Raw genomic sequence first — 20460 nt, 5'->3', positions numbered from 1 at the left:
TGTGATACCCTGGAAGGATTTAAAATCAAAACTTTTTTGTCTTCATTTTGAAATGAAGACTAAAATTAAATTAAAAAATAAGTAAAGCAAACCACGAAGCCTGACCCACATCAATTGTCCTCTCAAAGCATAGCTGTATAAGAACAATATCATTCTCTCACATTCTCCAAATTAAATTACTTTCTTTTCACTCAGTCATTAGTATAAAGAATAAACTGGCTAGTGCAAAGATGTCCATTTTTGTCTGAGCATGGCTATAAAAACACTTTCATGTTTAATATAGACTCAACAAAGATTCTCACAGTGGAGAGATGTGACAAAGTCACACAAACACAGCAGTGTGCCTGAAAGGGCATAACAGCACTAGAGGACTTCATGGCATGGCTACCTGAAACAGCACTGCCTCTGAGGTCACCAGCCTTCATTCCTGCCTTCACTTAATCCTATCAGAAACACTTTCATGGTGGAGCAATATGTTTTTTTCCCTGCAGTATCTTAAGGGGATAGAGTGAATCATACCATTACATTAGAGTGCATGCAGAAATTTGGTTTTTAAAAAGCTCATGAGAAGATTGCTTGTACTGTACTGTACTGTATGTGCACATGACTAAGCAGCAATGAAACATTAAGACCAACCAGTGTAGCAAAAGAAAATTCATATACCACATTTACTATAGGTCTGTAATGAAAGAAACTAACAAAGTTCCTCTTCTCCAATATGATATTTTAATATTAAGTAATATTTTTTTTATACTGTTAGTGTTTTTGTTGCATGGAATTGCATGGGAAATGCAGTAATTCTTGTTAGGTACTTGTATTCGGGCTGACCACGGCATGGTTTAACATCAGTTTAAAGCACAATGCTATTGGGATATCCCAACTGCGTAATGCACATCTGATGGTAAGATGCTACTCTATGGCCTAAAATGTTGGTTCAGTAAAGAGGAATAAAGTGAAGCACTGTTGTCTGAGACTACCTTCTGTGCTTATGATTAGGTCCGTGGTAGAGATCTGAGCTATTGCTGCTCATATTCAACATTATAGTCTGGACCAGCTAGTGAGAATGATTGATCGGTAGATTTATTTTCGAAACTACTTTATCCAGTACAGGTTAGTGCGAAATACAGAATACACTATAGATTTGATGCCAGTCCATTGCAGGGCACACAGACACACTCACATGCTCACCAGATCTTGTTTTACAGAAGCCTACCAGCATGTTTTTGGACTGTGGGAGGGAACTGAAACACCCAAAAGAAACTCACTGTAACAAGGGGAGAACATACAAGCTTTACACAGATCAGCATCTCAGTTTCGACATTGAACTCAGGGCCCCAACACTGCAAAGCAACAGTGCTAATAACTGCACCACCATACCTCCTGATTAGAAATTGCATGTATCTTCAAAACCCTTGATCTTCTGTAATCCTAATAATTATCTGTGCATAACGACTGTGTAACATTAATCTTGAATATGATTATTCAAGTGGGTGAAGTAGTCATGTGCTGTCTGCCCTTTGCTGACATGGTAAAAAAAACAGATGACTATTCCAAAACCAGGTGAACTACATTATTCATGGCTCTCATTGGGTTTCAAACTCCTGTACAGTATGTATAATAGACTTGTAGCAAAGAAAGCCTATTTCAAAGAGCATGTGGAGCTTGTTTCAGTACAGGTTATGGAGGCTGATAAACTCTGATTCTTATCAAGGGATGTTTTGTTCTTTTATCCTGAATGCCTGTGGGGAAAAAAAAATCTCTTTTGGTGTTCTAGTATTAAAGACCATACAAAAACAATTAATTTGATCACTTGGAAGAGCACCAAATAGATTAATATGAAGTCTGGTGCATTTCCTGTTAGAGATTTCTTATTTATAAAGCCTTGCAAAACGTAAAAACTACCATGAAAATGTGAGTCACTGTACTGGGGGATGTGATCAGCCACTGTGATCATTATAATGCGTTTTCTCTGCACTAGCGTAGAATTACCTAAAGCAGTCTCTTAGAATCCACAATATGTCCCTGACATCCCACAGTTTATTTGTGCACTTAAGCAATAAATTCACACATAGCCAGATATTAATTATAATTAGTGTGACACGTTTCAGTATGCATTCATCATTTTATTTTGCTTGAAGGTGACTTTATCAAGGTCCCATTTGTCTCTTTGCGCTCTTCCTGGCTGTTGTTAGTGGTGACAGACGTCACGGCAGCCCTTCACAGGAGGGCTCTCAACCTTCCGGCCTGTCAGAGGGAACAGCTCTGAGAAATGGCAGCTTGAGTTATTCTTAAGCTGTGGGTCTTTTTTTTTGAGCGAGGTCTTTTTTTTTTTTAATTAAGGGGCCAAAATGCAAAATATGATGCTGTTTATCTGCGTGCACAGTGACAGATGGAGAAGGGCATCCCAGGTTGCAGCCAGTCATACAGTTAGCTTTGAAAAGTTGCTTAGAAGGGGATGCAGATGTGTTCTGACACCAGGGCTTGTGTTTTTCTCCTTTGCCGCAGCATACTGTACATAGCATTAGAAATTCAGGTTTCAGCTGCTGTGTGTTGGGAATTCCTCTAGTGGAATATGACAGGAGATTTCTATATTGTGTCTTTCTAAGCTTTCTGAACCTTATGTGTCAGATAATGCATCTAGATTTTATATCCTAAACTATTATAGGTAAGAGCTTCAGACCTGATCAGAAAGTAGTTTTACCTTTACATTGGAACGTGTCGGGGAAAAAAATGTGATTCTTCTCTGTGTTCTCTCCTGTTTTTGCTAATGATTTCTACCCTTTTTATACAGCTTTATTTTTTACCTGTGGGCCAGTGTATAGTTGTTTCTTCTAGGAGGTACTTGTTTTTGTCACAAAAGTGTGATTTCCTAGCCACTTTGAGAGCAATATCCTGCAAAAAACAAATTTACAGGCATTTACTATTAAATAAAGGGGAGTAATATCAAACTTTTAAGGTAAAGGAGTCCGCTTTAGCCGGGTTAAAGTGAATGGGGAGGTGCAATCTGTGAAAATTAAAATTATTTTTAAGAAAATGTGTACAAAGTTAGTGTTTTCTTCACTGCCTACTTCATTGTGCTCCCACAGTCCAAAGACATACTGTTGAAGTTACTTGGTGCCTCTAAATTGTCTCCAATGGTTGGTTCTGTGGCCTGTGGTGAGTGGATAGGGGTGAAGTTCAGGATTTATACTGTTTGTATGCCCAGAGTCTGCCAGATTAGGCTCTGGCTCACTGCTACCCTATATTGGACTGAAGGGTTACTGAAAACCATGCAGTAATAATAATTAATAATAATTGCTTACACTTATATAGCGCTTTTCTGGACACTCCACTCAAAGCGCTTTACAGGTAATGGGGACTCCCCTCCACCACCACCAATGTGCAGCCCCACCTGGGTGATGGACGCAGTGGATGGACGTGTGCAACACAGTCCACCAATAGTGTTCCACATACTGTATATCCCTAGAGACACTTGGCACCTTTCTTTTATGATGAATACTGTTGTACAGTACATTAAAATGAATCCTCAATGGACCAGTAGGTTATTGTAGTGTTATGACAAATGATTTCACTAAATCGTTTGGAAACTGTATTCTTCCAGAGTTCTTTTGACTATTTTATTGTTAACACAAATGTTATAATTCTGTTAATTTTGAATTGTGTAATTTTTTTTTTAATTTGGAGTCACTGTTAAATGTAATTAATTGAACCAGAACATTTGGAAATGTCTGTCCAGTTGAAGATCTGTGCATTTTATATGCTGGAAAAAAAAACTTTTGGAATCAATTTGATTTGATATTTTCTCTCTCTTGCTATTCAGCAAGCAGTGAGCAGAAACTATCAATCAGTGTAGTTTGGGAAATTTAAGGTGACATAACTCAAAGTCCCAGACTGAATGCAAGAGACGGTGTGAGTCACAGAACCCCTTGTGGCGAGGACAAAATCAAAGTGATTTGGATTTTTCTATTAACTAGTACTTAAGTAGACAGATGGCAAATGAAGTGCACACATCAAAGGGAATTAATGGGTTGTCTCAATTTAAGGAAACAGTCCTTGTGTAAGGTTTTTAACTGGAAATGTTTAAGTTCTGAAGATTTCCAATGAGGGCTATGTAGAGTACGCCAAAAGTAAGCACTCTCACTGTCTGCAAAACCATAAACATGGGAACACGTCTAATATGATGTACTGTATTGAAGATGGCGCCGACAGGGAAGTCTGCCATCCTGCAAGCTCCCATTCGTCCTTGTCTATTTCTTTATTTTTTGTTGTTTTTCATACTGCTAACTGCACATACTGCTTGCTCGGTGATTAGATATGACCGACAAACACTTCTAGACATAAGATCGAATATCGGCACAGTTAAATCAACACCAATAATTACTGCCGGCTATCAAACTGTGGTGTCTCTCCTGTACCTGTACTGGGAAGAAGACGGCGTCGTAGGAAGGAGGGGTAAACGGGTAGGCGTTCTGGTAAGATTGAGGCAGCGCAGCAATCGTGCCCCGCTCCCGACTATACTTCTTGCTAATGTTCGGTCACTGGACAATAAACTGGATGAACTGGGACCAACGGGACATCAAGAACTGCAATGTGCTGGCGTTCACTGAAACCTGGCTTGACCCGTCTGTTCCGGACTCTACTATCCTCCCGGGGGGATTTTCTATAAAGACATTTCATTGCCAACAACTACTGCTGCACACTGTATTGTTGTGCATTTGATAACTAAACTTTGATTTGATACTGTATAGTCAAACTGAGCTTGAAGTCCTAAAAAAGAAGAGGGGGCTTTCCTCACCCTCAGTCTTAAACTTGTTGGGACATGTCTTTCAAGAACTTTCCAGAAGTGTTCAGTAGGGCTAACATCTGCCTGTGATTTTCCACACTAATGATCGGATCACTATATTGTAGAAAGGCGCCGTCCTTCAGATGAGGCGTAAAACTGAGGCCTGTGTTCGTTAAAAATCCCAGGGCGTTTTTTTAAAAGAGTAGGGGTGTTACCCCGGCTTCCTGGCCAAATTTCCCATTGGTCTTTACCAATCATGGCCTTCTAATAATCCCCATTTATGAACTGGCTTCATCACTCTGTTCTCCTCCCCACTGATAGCTGATGTGTGGTGAGCGTACTGGCGCACTATGGCTGCCGTTGCATCATCCAGGTGGGGGCTGCACATTGGTGGTGGAGAGGAGTAGTAGTAATAGGAGTAGTAGAAGTAGTAGTAATAGTACTGTTCTTTTCATTATTTACGAAACAACTACATGCTGATTGTCAGTGTTTTGTACATTATTAAAATGTATAAATACAGCTTGTCAAAATTCAGTATTTTCGAGGAAGGACACGGGCACTCCAGAGTGCAGAGTATTCCAATAAGTATTTCTTCAATTCAGTTTATTTGTGTATTCAGATTTCACTCTGCTACATGATAACTGGGAAATGGCAAGAATTCTTATTACTGAATGAACAGAGTGGAGAAAGAGAGGTTTGTAATGCAAGCAAGAGGTGGATGTCTTTGACCTCCAGTATGTACATTTTTTAGGAAAGTGTCAGGTGTGTCTAGTTATTAAAATGTGGCAGCTTTTAAGAATAATAATAATAATAATAATGTTTCTTTAGTAGCCCTATACAATTTCTTGCATTAGGAATTCATCTTTTCGCATACCCCAGCTTTTCTCCATGGAGACACAGACAGGGAGAGAAGCTTGGGGTCAGAGCGTAGGGTCGGCCATTGTACGGCGCCCCTGGAGCAGTTCGAGTTAAGGGCCTTGCTCAGGGGCCCAACGGAGTAGGATTCCTCTGCCGGCCGCAGGATTTGAACCGGCAACCTTCCAGTCACAGGTGCAGATCCTTAGCCACAGAGCCTTTTAAACTGGATGATACAAAATTGATGGTCCCAATTTTTGTTTTTGTTTTTTCTATTCTGTGACAGTGTTCTGACTGTTGGCCATGCATGACTTAAAATTGTGATTAGTAGATAGTACAGAAAATATACAACTAGGAGGTCCTGATTCATGAGTGAACATGATGCAACATGAGATTTGCATGGCACTCTATTCCTTTGGGCTTAGGATATTGACAAAAAGGAGAGAGTAACTCCTTGCCAAAACCTGATGATGTCTTTATCTTCGACCTACACATATTTGATCTGTAGGGAACAAAAAACTGGAAGCTCCAATTAAAGTTACTTAATAGGGTGTTGGGCCACTTTGTGCAGTAAGTACAGCCTGTAGTCTACCAGCATCTGGAATTCTGCGGGAGGGATGCATCACAGATGCACTCGTCCACACCACTGGACTCGCACATGTACATTACCAGGTGTAATGAGCAGTTTGTGAAATGTACTGTAAGCCAACTATGGTGACCTGCTGGGCAGAGTTCTCAGCAGACCATTTCTGATTAAAATGGCTGCCCTTGTCCCCGGTTAAAATATGCAGCTGCTTGCCTGTTTTTCCTTGTACTACAAATGAATGAACAAATATCACTATGGACTACACCATTCTGCCCAGTGTTTCTCTTTGCTAATTACAGTATGTCTTACTCTCAGAGTTTCATGCTGGTATTATCTTGGATGCTGCTGCTCATGTAACATTACAGGTTGAACTGTCCTTGCCAATGAAGCTCCTGCCAAATGCTTTCCAGCAACCATCTCTCTTTCAGGGTCCCTGATGTCTCCTCTTGCAGCAATGCTAACCATAATTTTAGACACCCAGGCCTATCCAGCATTTTTAAGCAAGACTCTAACCTTGCTTGACTCGTGAGTGAACACCAAAGCTAGGGCTTTGAATACTCAACAAGTGTCATTACTTCCATTTCTTTCAAGAGCTGGAGTAAGTCTTTGCCACTTTAGTAATGAATATCTCAAGTATTACACCGGTCTTCAGCTCCACTCTGGCATTTCTGTCAGATTCTTTCTAAAGTTTACCTGAGGACACATTGCAGTGAGCATCTGAGCTTATTTGGGCAATATACTGCCAGGCTGTGCTGATATCTTTCTGCTGTGATAACTGTATCAGTCTTAATAAAGGCACTCTTCCTTCAAGGCATTATCCATTAAGATCCTGTGTTGCAATATCTGCAGCGCCAATGCAATTACTTTCCAAATTTAAAGCTTAGCCTTTTCTGACTAGCCACTGACAAGATTCTTGTCAGTGAATAGTAGGCTAGTTCTTTTGACAAAATTCTGTGAAATGTGTGCCGTAAAAAGGACAGGTGGCAGAGTAGTAGTACATTTAATAAAAAGACCATCAGATGCTTTGACCATCAGATGAAAAATAGAGGAAACATTTATGACATACAAAGTTCTTATTGAATTGAAAATGTTTCGTTCTTATCTTAATGTATATTTATGTGATTATCCTTTTAATCTAGTAGAAGTAACCTATTTATTACATTTTGCTTCTTTATATACCATGTAGTCCTTGAAAACAGAACAAGAACTAATAACTGACTTCTTTGAAAATGGGGATTTAAAGAAAAAAATGCTTCGAGAAACCAATAGAAAGAGAAATATTTCAAATTGCAAAAAAAAAGTTAATGGTCTAAAATATTTCAAAGGTTTTGAAATTGCTGTATTCTTAAAGTTCATATTCAGTGAAGAGGGATGAAACTAAAGATACTAGTATTATCTAGCAAGCTGTTCAAGCAACTTGGATTTCAGCTTCTTCAGAGCAGAAAACTGATTAATTTTCTGTCAAATTTCCAAAAGCATTATCTGGTTTAACAAAGTCATTTATATTTGGTCGACATAGAATATTTTAAATATTTTTTTCACATCCCAGAAATCAGAACTGAAGAATAATGGCAAGAGATTAAGATTATTTCATTGGTGGTGAAAATAAACGGCTGTTCCAGTTAATGAAAACTATGCACAAAAGAAGTTACAATTAACATGCAAAGTGTCCAGGCGAATGTTTGAGAGATGTCAGCATAACTGAAACTATAGTGTTAGAATTAGTGTACTATAAATACCAGGTCTGAATCTGATGTTTATCTAGTTTTACAGAAGAAAATGTGCCCAGACGAGCTCTGTTGATAGACTCATAATCTCAGGGTAGTGGGTTCGTGTCCCATGTTGGGCGCAAGATTCTCTAACAACCCAAACTGGGCAGCAGGAGTAAGGGGTGGTGTTGGCGGCGGAGGAGCACGTTTCTGTGACAACGGCAACAACACTAGTACTATCTGCGTGGAAGAAAGGCCTGGCAATCTACTTCCATATCTTGCCATGACAACTCTATGGATAGTGACGGGGGAACTATCCATAGGGTCGCCATGAGTTGACACTGAATCAACAGCGCTCAACCCACCCACCCACTGAAGAAAATACAGAAAGTTATACAGTACATAATACCGGCGTCACACTACAGGACTGGACACAACTTCTAGTCAGAGAACATGTCAAATGTAACGACTGCAGTTGCTGTATCTTGCTGCTTTTCCTGTGCAAGAGGGTGTCAAATTATACGACTAGGAATCTCAGGGGGTGACTAATTACACGATTCCCTCACAACTTTTCATCACAGTTCCAAATCTCGTATTGCACCGCGAAAGTACCGCGAGGTCACCTCATTTTGGCAACCAATCAACATGGAGCGGACTGGAAGAAAAGAAGCACCGCACGAAAGTTAACAAACAACATGGAGAACAAGCAGGTAGTTGCCACCGTTGCTGTAGCCTGTGCTCTCCTTTGTGACAATAAAAAAAGAGGATACACCGAAAAACTTGGAGTAGGCCATATTTGTCTGGTCATGGACAATATGGTTTGATTGTTCTTCACTATTTGTGGGTGTTGTATGCATTGTACTTCCAGTTGAGTGCTCATTGGCTGTTGACTGTCGCAGACACAAGAGCCCACCCCTATGACCTGCGACTCGCTATGAGAAAATCAAACCTGTCGTAGGGAGTCGCAGAGAGTCATAGGGGCTGTTAAGAGCGCTATGAGTGAGTCGCGGGGGTGTCACACTACACAACTGATGGTAACGGACGCGCGCTGCAACTCTCTGCAACACGCTCTGATTTTCTTATGCTTATATAAATAAAGGCTACGACTGAAAAACCAAAAAACTACAAAAGTCGTGTAGTGCGACACCAGCTTAAGACACCCAGGGAACAATTTCTGGAGAATTATTAAAGGTGGGCATGGTGCCATGTAATTATAGTCAAAAGTCAAAAGTCCCCTATAAACAATGTGTTACAACATCCTAAATTTACTTTATGTAAACATTTGTACTGTTCTCTCAAATACTTCAGTTCATCTCAATGTTGATAACCAAACTCTGCAGCAGGGTTGTGATTCCTTTTTAAATATTCATGAGCCGTCTTGCTTTGCTTGTCATTTATTTTTGTTTAAGGAGTGCCAGATGAACTGGCAATGATAAATGTATTTACCGCGTGCACGGATATGTAGGCACTTGGATTGGCATAGGTATTTTTAAATGATGGGGAACCATGAATTGATTAATTTTTTTAAGTTTTCAAAGTAGACTTATCCAGAGAAACTAGTTTTATTTGACTGTTTTTGCGAATAAATAACGAACATGTCACAGGAGCGAATGAGTGGAGCAATTAATTAAATCTTCTCAGAGGTCATTTATGTCTTTTTTTAAAAAAAAAAACATGATAAGGTATCAACTTCCAGTTGTATTTTTAAATCTCCTGTTTTATTTTTTATGCTCACGATTTTCAGTTCCCTTTTGGTTTCACAGTCTTGCCAACCAGTGCTGGTCTCTATGAAGTCCCTTGATTTACCAGCAAGGGAGTGTGGAAAATGTATGTCTCCTCAGAAATGTTACCATATGAAATTTGTGCAAATGTACATTTGTGAAATGTACAATACCATGGCTTAGGAAACCAACTCACTAATTTGGATCCAGTACATGATTTGGGGACTAATAGTATGAAATATAAGGTCTAATTAGAGCATTGTATTAACATCCTTAATAAAGTGTAGAATTTAAATTTAGAAAAGTAATGTTAAGATTGTAAAATACAATATAAATAGGCCTTAAACACAAAAATACTGTTTTCAATCCCAGTTGGCCTTTGATAGTGGACCCACTATAAAAAGGATACGTCTATGATCCAAAAAGTTCAAAGGAAAGCAATCGCATTCCATGTCTAGACGGTCATACTCTGATAGGTTAAAGAAGTGGAGTCGCATTAGTCTTGAACAGAGGACATCACAAGGAAAATTTGACAGAAGTATTCAACGTCCTGAAAAGTTTTGATATAGTCAACCTGATGGATTACTGAGTGCTCAGCAGCAAAATAAGCAGCATAAGGCCACAATGTTAAGATACAAGGAAGTGAAATTATCCGGTGGGAGTCTGGAACAATCAGCTAAGCCATGTTGTTGAGGCTGATGCACTGAGAACCATCAAAAAGCCGCTTGATGAGAACCTAAAATCATTCCGCAATCTCCTCTTGATTGCTGCATTATTATATTATTATTCTGACCCTCTCACATGTTTCCCTCTGTGAGATGGAAGGCAACTTGGAAAAGTAAATCTAAATCTCCCTGAGGCGAATGGGTTGAATAAGAGTTTGGTTGTGTATTGTGGAAGAGTCTCCGTGGATCAATCTAGGCGGGCCACAGTTTGGTGTCCCCTTAATGAGATCTGGATCCGACATGTGCATGAGCTAATCAGTCCTGGGAAAACCAGAGCAGGTGGCAGCTTCTGGTCCCACATCAACTGTACAGATGCTCTTGAAAAACAAAGCTATGCAACTTCATGGGGGAAGAAGCAGAAAAAGTAAGCTGAAGTGCGAAGTGCCTTGTGAGGTTTGTTTGAATCCCTTTTCATGTGTAGGAGTGTTTATGTTCAGTTTGTGTGGGAGTCAAGGAACTGGATAGCTAGTTGCAGTGGGTTAGAAATCCTTGTTCTCTAAAGATGCTGCTGAAAAAAAAAATTTAAAGGTCTTGTATTGCATGAAAGAACTGTTGAACTTTACCCATGATGCTTCCTTGATACCATCCTTTAGCCAATATGGGAAAGTGATGAAATGAAGGCCAGGAAAGTACTAAAATATTGCAAAATGTGCAAAGTACAATGTACTGAACACTTCTGGCCACCAATTACAACTTTAAGAGTTAAAAAGAAACAGACGCACCTTTTCCTTGTTTTTAGAGTTGCCATGTGCTGACAGGTTACTTATTTTTTTTATCATGAAATGTTTACGTTTTTGTGTGCTTCAAATATGTTTGATGTTCAAAATCCTAGCAAGGTACTAAATGAATGGACATATGTGAATTAAAAAAAATGTAGTCATGGAACAATGGTTGGAACATTCTCTGTTACTGCTGACAGCATAAGCCAGTATACAAGACCAACTGTTGGTGTGTTTGCTAATTAGCTTTTATCTCTGTGAGTTTCAAAGTCTTGCCCAAATCTCCTAAAGCCTCCTACAGGCTGGGATCTGTAAACATGTTTTCCTGGGATTTGCCGGGTTAGTTTATGGGCTTCAGATCTTTCTCAGTTGGAGAATCACATAATGATACACGGTAAGCCCTGATGTGTCAGAAGGTACCGCCTTGTAAAACAGCTTCGGAGAGCTCATATTTTCTGGATAATCAAACAAAAGCAGCTGAGAGATGACACAAGTGAAAATAGATAGTAGTGGTGACAGAGAACTGCTCAGAAATAGCAGAGCCGTTTGGCTGGAATTCAGGGTCAAGCAGCTGAAGTAAGTTGGCAAAAGTGATTTTCTTATCAATGGAGCCATAGAAAGAGTCCACTGTACTCTGTTCTCTCTCTTTTTTGTGGATGCTCTTGATGAGGCAGATTAAGTTTACATGAAAAGGATTTCCCCTGACTTGTGCTCTGTTTTCCCCACAGCAAGTGAGACCTGTCATGACTTCCATCCCATGTTTTTCACCCATGACCGCTCCTTCGAAGAGTTCTTCTGCAACTGTATTCAGCTGCTCAATAAAACCTGGAAGGAAATGCGAGCCACCTCAGAAGACTTCAATAAGGTGAGAGGCGTGGCTGAAGTTTTTCTTCTTTTGAGAACTCTTGAACTTGAGGTTTGGCATTTAAAATAGAAGAAGACACCTGGTAGGTCTGGAAGGATAATTACTTCTTTGTCCTTGATGTGTTTGTCAAAAAGAGGTTAGGAAGACTTTCTGTACAGTATATTAACAACTTATTTAGATGTGCAGCTCAAGAACATCTTGCAGTGGATCTACAGCAAGAATAAAATCACACCTCATCCATCTGATGGGTTTAATACTTTTTAATACTTTTTTTCCATAGCGAATTATTTTTTTTTATAGCGATACACTTGTGAAAAGCACCACGGAACATTCTTATGTTCGTGAAATAAATGGCTTTCATGTGACTCTGCATCCTTTATCAGCGGTGAGCTTGATGTCTAGTTTGCACTTAAGAGGGTGGCTTATGGCCGGGAGATGGAACTGGGAAGGTTGGAGACATCAATCAGTTGGCCTTGCGTGATTCAGGCTCTCAGTGCATTTCGATGTAATAAGCCTTCCAAGTTGGATTTCAGTTCATGGAATATTGCTGATCCCCCAGAAGCCCTGAACTGCTTTCGTATTGTGTCCTCTGTCTAAAAATAGCCTACGCAACACACATGATATTCTCACCTGCAGCTAGTAAACGTCCATTCTAATATACAGGCCTGAGTCATTCCATTTTTCGCAGATAAAATTGCGGATGAAAATTTAGCACTAGGGTGAGCAAAAAAAGAAGATATTTGTATTTTAAATGACACGGCAAAGATGCAGATAATTGTATCTGTCCTTTTGAATTGTGCTGTTGAGGGATGAAACAAACTAAAATTCACACTTTAACAGAACCACTGCTTCCAATTGAAGTGTTTGGTCAAAATGTAGCCAGAATTTCAACTGCTTTGAGGTGGAATACATACAGATATGCAGGACTGTTAAATGGCTGTTATCTAACACAGCACTTCTAAATAAATTGTATACAATGGCTGCAGTGAACAAATGTTTTTAACCTTCTCTACTGTAGTTGTCTAAGTAATTTTAGACAGCCTCACTTCAGATGGCATTCAAATGAATTTTACTGTTATCTTCAGGACAGTAGCCTCTCCTGTCCGTTGGTTTTTGCCCTGCTACTTTGTGTGCATCTTTCTTATTCTTCCTGAGGCCTGGTGTGTCACGGGGGATTCATGCAGTCAAGTCCCATATCATAACAAATGATCAACTTTCAATATAGCAAAGAGCTCTGAATCCAATGTGTGTTTGTAGGCAGGAATGAATAATGTTCAGGCATCACTGACTTAATGACGTGTCTTTCTATGGCAGCTTAAGCCATCTAATGTCTGCTGTTCCTGAATTGATTTGTGTGTCGTGGTCCTCCGCACCACCTCCCTTATGAGGCATGCCTACTTCTGCTTGGGCTGGAAGAGCGCATTACTATGCAGGCGATGCAAGCAGCTCTCGGGAGAACATTGTCTGGGAAACGAGCAGCACCGTACCTTAATCACACTGTCTCACATAATCACACTCACACGCTATAAGAACCCAACTGCTTTAACATGACAGAGTTTCTTCTTCCTTTCACCTGGACGAATGCGATTTAATTAGTGGAAAACTGTCTCTTATTACTATTATGAACCCAAACATATGTGTAAATCACCTTCTCTCTGTTTACCATGATTTCTTTTCAGTCCTTAAATGTAGTTGATTTTACATAAAAGACGTGTAGTTCAACAAATCCATTTTCCCTTTCTTTCTCAGATTGCTGTTTAGTAATGTTTGGTGTGCTGTAAGCTGATGCCTGTGCCCTGAAGCTTTCAGTACTAATCAATAATAACTGGTAGCAGAAAATAAGCATCATTGAGATGTAAAAAAGGATATTGCCTTATGTTAAAATCTATAGTCATTTTATATCTTTAATCTTTTAAAGTTAAAAAAAGTACAAATGTAAAAATGGTCCCCGAAGAATAAGTATACAGAGTCTCACAACTGTAATCAGACTCTTGCATAGTATGCACATTTTGTTGCCTTAAAGCTTGAAGTTATGACACTTTAAAGTAGAAATATTTATTATATAAACATCCTACTCCATCGTTCAAAGAAAAAAAATAGGAAACAAAAATGTCAATATTGCATACGTATGCAAATATTTTACTGTGGAAATCCTAAATAAATGTACTGTAGGTGCACAAATATACAGTACTTTAACGAGAGACAATATTTTTTGTGCCTTCTGCCTGTGCACAGTAATAATGGTTTACAAGATTTAAGAATAAATATACTTTGCTCTATAAGATCCTTCAGTCAGGTGGTGAATTTTAAACAAAGATTTAACCATGAAGGTTAAAGAACTTTCAGAACAACTCAGAGAAAAAGTAGTATAAAGGCACAGAGCAGTGTGAATAGTTAAATTATTTCAGGATACTCCAAGCCCAAAAGCTTTATGTAACGGGTGTTACTTATTTCTCATTTCTCATCTCATGAAAGAATAATAAAATATGTTTTCTTGCTTGGGTCCTATTCATTGTATTTTAAATGATTCTGAAGTCTAACATAGATAACCAGCAGTACTCGATAAACTAAATAGTACCAGCATGAGCATGCCTCATTGTTTTTTTACTTGAAAATTATGAAGGTAGGGAAACAGATAGTAAATGCAATAGCCTGTTACTCCATTTTGACTTTATACTTGGTATGGTAGTCTGACTAGAATTCTGTACTGTGCTTTGAAAAAAAAAACACTTTATGTGCATTGGTAAATTGTCAGGCAATTTGAAAGCTTCTTGTGAAAGAGATTTTTAGTATGCACAGGCTCATGCAGCCGGAAAACTCACAGTCAGAAATTAGACTCCTGATATATTACTATGTAATCAGAGGCCATAAGGCTTGATTCAATTGAGAAACATTGGATCCCACTATCGTTTATGTGGGTGGGTAGCTTAGCTCTTGAAACTAAACCAAAATCAAATTAAACACACTTCACCCCAACACTTCTGGCGTCCTCTGCTTGTTAATCGCTCTCTATTATATTATTGTTGACAAAAGAGAAAATGGAGGTGCTTGTGTTTTTTTTACATTTCATTTACATGCTGAGGGGCATACATCGATACAGAGGGTCCCCCTGGCTAATAGATTAGACCACAAGAGGGTTGACCCAATTGGATCTTTTTAGTTGACCCACTGATGAAACTGGGTATTCCCTTGCCAAGACAAAGCACTAAACAGCAGACACGTTAGAAGTTGAAGCTGTTAGGAAGATGAATTGGAGACGGTTTCATTAGCTGAGAGCTGGCTTTCATGACATGACAGCCTAAAGGAGAAAATGTGCTGAACTGTGGGTCAGCAAATTGGAATAATGTGGAGTGTGGCTGGCTGGTGATGAGATGCCTTCTCAAGAGGTCCCCCTAGGGTCCTGCTTTAACTCTGCTGCTGAGTCAACTGTTCTCGACAAGAGAGAGCTGGACGTCTGAGTTAGATGAGATGGCTGCTTTGTTTGGGGTTTTTTTACTGACACTCGAGATCTGAGACAAAGTATGTGACGGAAAACCACCCGGACTTTTATCTCATTTGAAATTACAGTTCCTTTGAATGAGAGAAACGCGTGTTGGAGCACATTCCCAATCAAGCCTGTCAGGAGCACTTCTAGGGGTGGTTAGCTTTGTTAAAACTGTGTAAAATACACAATGGGCACATTCTGTAAATAGCCTTGTATCATTTCCCCATAAGGTATGTGTATAAAAATAGTAAAAGGCATTAAGCTTTCCTGCATTCTTTTGATCACAAAATGGCATTCTTGTCACATACTGTACTGTTTTCTTCCACACTTTGTACATGAATCCGATTGATGTTTTCCGTTGTATATCTCCGTTGCTTACAAGGAATGCCCACTGAATATCAGGACACCCTTAAGGAATCTTGTCTGGTAGGAACATAAAGATTACATCTAGCCAATTTAGTTGTTGGCAGCTAATTGATTTTTGGATCTCTTCCAGTTGTTTCTTGAAGAGAATCAGTTTTGACAACAGGGCCGGGTAGCTCATTCCAGACTCCTGGAACAGTATTTAGTTGCCCAGTTTGTCATAAATTCAGACCCCTGGTTGTGCAGTGCTGTTGTGCCTTCCAGCAAAATACTTCACTATAATAACTGGTCAGTGGTACAGTGCCACAGGTGTGGGTACTCTTGCCATCATTACTGTAAGTAATATTAGTAATAATATAAGTTAGTAAGATTTCAGAAATAAACCAGTATTTAAGAGACTCCTTAAATTGGGTCCCCTTGTCTTTTATGTTAAATACTACAAAGATTAAACTATTTTATCCTATCAGTGTAGTGTGTATGTTTAAATCTAAATCATTTCAATACATTTTCAAAAGAAGGGCATCTAATACATATACCTGTGGTATTCCACTTAACCCCATTTACTTAACTAATTGGGGGCATTTATTTATTCACCCCTTATTGATTCTCTGTTTTCTGTCCATTAAACAGTTCTTTATAGTTCTTTATCTAAGCACATGTATTACCTTCAATGCCTACCACCTAAACTTGAAGAATGTATCTTTTCTGAGGGGCTTCATTAAATCTTCTAAAAATCTAAATACATTATGCCATACGCTCAGCTTGTATTCATTGCTGGTGGTGTTTTCCCAGTTAATTAAGCAAGACCTACTTTTTCACAATTCATATTGGCTATCGCCTGGAATTCTGTTACCATACAGATGATGCTCTAGTTCAGTTCTAATGACTGTTTACGTAACCTGTGATGTAATAGAGGTGATCAGTGTTGGTCTGGAATTACCTGGATCATTTGTCATAATTTTCAAGGATGGATGCTACGTTTGTCAATTGCTTATGTTTCAGTCAAAGAGTATTACCCCTGTCTTGAGCAAGGAAAAGGTTTGCCAACAGCCTTTATATTTAACATCTTTTGTTTGATTAGGTGCAGTTGCTGGAAAATGGTTAAGCCCTATAGATTTGTCCTGTTCTCTGTTAGTATTATATAATAATAGAACTTAGTCTTTCCTCAGCCAAAGACGTGAGGTTGGTTTCTTCCTTCTTAAATAGATGGGTCATATATTCTTGAAATACATCAGCCATTTCCATTTCATCACCTTGACATTTCCAATTATCTCCAAGATGCTTTTCTTCATCCTTCATTGTTCATTTGCTGCTGTACTAATGAGTTGTTTTATTGAAGCCTCCATTGCAGTGTTCTTTTCTAACTCTCTTATCCTATTGTAATATCATTTTTTTTACTATTACCTGTTCTTACAATTCATTACACTCCTTTCTGACTCAAGCTACACTAATGTTATTACAGTAAAAAAAATGAATGTCAATTCAAATTTGTTTTAGCCTGAGTTGGCAAGAACTATTTGTATAATTTAGATGCAGAAGCTAATGCTCATTTATTTATGCCGCTGAAGAGCTGAGACTTGAACGTCACTCAGGGGATGAGTGCTTGCTACAGTTTTAATGTCTCGGCTATCTGCTTCTTGCATTGCTTGACTGCAAAAGCATTCAAACGCATTTAGGCATTGAAAACTGTGTCAATCCTTTCTCAAATGACAAATATTTACAGCTGCCATTTTTCCTTCTGCGAAGGCTATTATTTACTGAAATAGGGCTTAATTGTAAGTGGCTGTTAAGAAGATCTGTTAAAGAGTCAGGCAAAAAGTCAGACAAAAAGTGAAATATCTCTTTGGCATCAAGCCTGTGGCTGTATGTTATAGTTAGCACCACAGGGGTTACAAGCACTATGAAAACCAATCTGATGTTCTTAATTTTTCATTATATTTATTGTTAAATCTACAAAGTTTCCAAAATATTTACATTTTTAAATGTACATTCTGGGTTGAAAATATTGGATTGAAATGTTCAGATGCTTTGGTGGTTTTTAGAATAATCAGTTGTTCTAATTAGCTTTAAGAGTGTTTATTAGTCCAGCCCATGTTTCCTTTCTGTGTGCGTGCTTCTTGCAAAAATGCATGAAATGTAAGCTAAAATAAAAAACACATCTGTCGATATCACTTCCTAATATGTTTAGTTTACCCACTGTAAATGATCAAAACACAACTAGCTCATGCGTTTCTTCTTATTAGCTATACTGTGGATTCACTGTGATAGCTCCAGGAAATGTATTAAATATCCATGTGAGGCAGGGAAAATCAGATAAGACACATCAATGAAGTGACACTTTCACTTTGTAAGGAGGTGCTTTACAATCGACAGCAGTAAAATGTCTTTCACACAAAGAAAGTGACGAATCTCTTGGGATGAGGCTGCATTGTCTTTCACTAATTTGTTGTTCCTCCACTGTTTTTATGCCGATATTTGTGAAATAAAACACCAAAAATAAAAATAGGAATATGGAAAATATACAGTATGATTAAATTAAAATACAGGTGGAAAGGTAAGATGAACATATACCCAAATTATGACATAACAGTTATTTAGGAACCATGCAATCGACTGACAAAATTAAATGTGAAGGAAGGAAAGAAAAATCTTCTACTTTAAAATTTAATTACATGTTTGTATAAATCCAGCTAAAGTATAAGGACCTGCCTACAATGTGCATATATATGCTCCTGTTTATTAATGATAAGATGAGGCTGAAAGCAAAGCAGTCAACTCTCATAGTAAACATTTACAACAAGGGAAGGGAAATCTGTCCAAGGTGCCGTAGGTCAGCTCAATAATTTAGTGTTGTGTGCAACAGAAGGTCAGGTTTGCCTTACTCTGGAAGGAGTGACTATAGCTGTCCTCACATCAGTGCTTATAATGACATTACTCTTGCACTACTGTATATTGTCTTGAATAGAAACACTCGATAATAGAACCTCTAGATACTGCTCCTTTAATGTGTATGTGAGAGGTGGAGTATGTGGAGGGAGATATCTTTGTGATTGCTGTGCAGTGTGATTTGCACTCACTGTTAATGAGTTTTTAAAATGCCGCGTTCATGTTTTGTTAGCATTAGGTCTGAAGGACTACCAAAGCGTTCACTTTTGACTTCAATCTGCTGTTTTTAATCAAAATGCTCTTGAGATATGGAGACCATTCCCAATACTTCACTTGTAACCCTTTGTGGGTTTCCACCAACTAAACTGGAAGGTAGTTGTAAACAAAGATTTCAGTGCATTTCTTTTGTGAAAAAGTCAGATGTTTCGGCAAAATCTCAGACTGTAATGAAAAACAAAAGGCCTTACCTACACAGCCACCTGCAAATAAATGCTGTTAATAAATGCTTTGATTCTTTTGATTATATGCATTGTATCGCATTCTTCTTAAAGGTTCAAAGGTCAGACAGTTACTAATAATAATTCCTTACATTTCTATAGCACTTTTCTGGACATTCCCCTCAAAGTGCTTTACAAGTAATAGGGACTCCCCTCCACCATCACCAGTGTGTAGTACCCACCTGGAGTGTGCCAGTACACTCACCACACATCATCTCTCATTGAGGAAGAGAACACAGTAATGAAGTAAATTCATAGATGGCGATTGTTAGGAGGTCATGATTGGTAAAGGCAGTTTACTAATTTGCAGGAGGAAATTTGGCTTTGACATTGGGGGTAACACCCCTACTCTTTTTGAGAAATGCCCTAGGATTTTTAATGACCATGGAGAATCAGGACCTCAGTTTTACGTCTCATCTGAAGGCCAGCGCCTTTTTTACAGTATAGTTTTCCCATCACTGTACTGCGACGTTAAGAACACACTGACCACAGAGTAAGCACCTCCTGCTGGTCCCACTACCACTTCTTCCAGCAGCAACCTTAGTTTTTCCCAGGAGGCCTCCCTTCCAGGTACTGTAAAACCTGAATTCTCATAAAATCTTTGAAGGCATTGTCTTAATATATCACAAGAAACAACTTGCCATAACACAAGTTTTTGTGTATAATGCTTGGTCACTAGCCGACTGTGAATGGCATTCCCCAAGCAGCACGAGCTGCATCAGCCATGGCTCTCTCAGTTCTAGTGACACCTGTGGTGACCTCCCAGGCACTTTCAGGCAAGCAGTGTCATCAGTGAGGGACGTACCTCTCTTCCAGTCAGGGCTTAGTCTCTGGTTTGGTGCTGCGCAACTTAACACGTTAAAAAACATTAAAACATGTAGCACGTTAAAAAACATTAAAACATGTTAAAAGTGGCTTGAAGATAAATGGGCAGGAGGAATCTACTCTACACCTCCTCATTATTCCCTGTGAGACACCCCTTAGGGACCATAGCCAAGACCTGAAAAACGCAGAATTGGAAATTCCAAGTTGGATTGATATAACAAAAATGAACCTAAACAGATTCCTATTTTTAGCTATAGCTTATATTTACTCGTCTTACACAAAGTTAATTGAAGTCATTCCAGTTGTTTATTTCCCCCTCTTTTACTTCCCCTGCGGCTACACTGCACAGCAGTCTCAGAAATTCATTTTCCTCTCACAACACATCTGAAAACATTACACACAGCCCCACGGTGTAAACCCAAAACATTTCTGTGCCTCCCAG

At 38.9% G+C, this 20460-nt stretch overlaps 1 protein-coding gene across 9 annotated transcripts in view; it reads left to right on the top strand.

Annotated features, from left to right (window-relative positions):
- Positions 1–20460, top strand: part of elmo1 (engulfment and cell motility 1 (ced-12 homolog, C. elegans)) — a 160004-nt gene that overhangs the window by 92600 nt on the left and 46944 nt on the right. For all 9 annotated transcript variants that reach the window (XM_088601706.1, XM_088601702.1, XM_088601703.1 and 6 more), the window contains one exon: positions 11827–11963. In XM_088601706.1, the coding sequence (XP_088457832.1) occupies positions 11827–11963 (137 nt within the window). The remainder of the gene's footprint in view (positions 1–11826; positions 11964–20460) is intronic.

Source organism: Lepisosteus platostomus, chromosome 12, assembly GCF_059453375.1.
Source record: "Lepisosteus platostomus isolate fLepPlt1 chromosome 12, fLepPlt1.hap1, whole genome shotgun sequence".
Classification (NCBI taxonomy): domain Eukaryota; kingdom Metazoa; phylum Chordata; class Actinopteri; order Semionotiformes; family Lepisosteidae; genus Lepisosteus; species Lepisosteus platostomus.
This window is presented reverse-complemented; position numbering and strand designations above follow the sequence as displayed.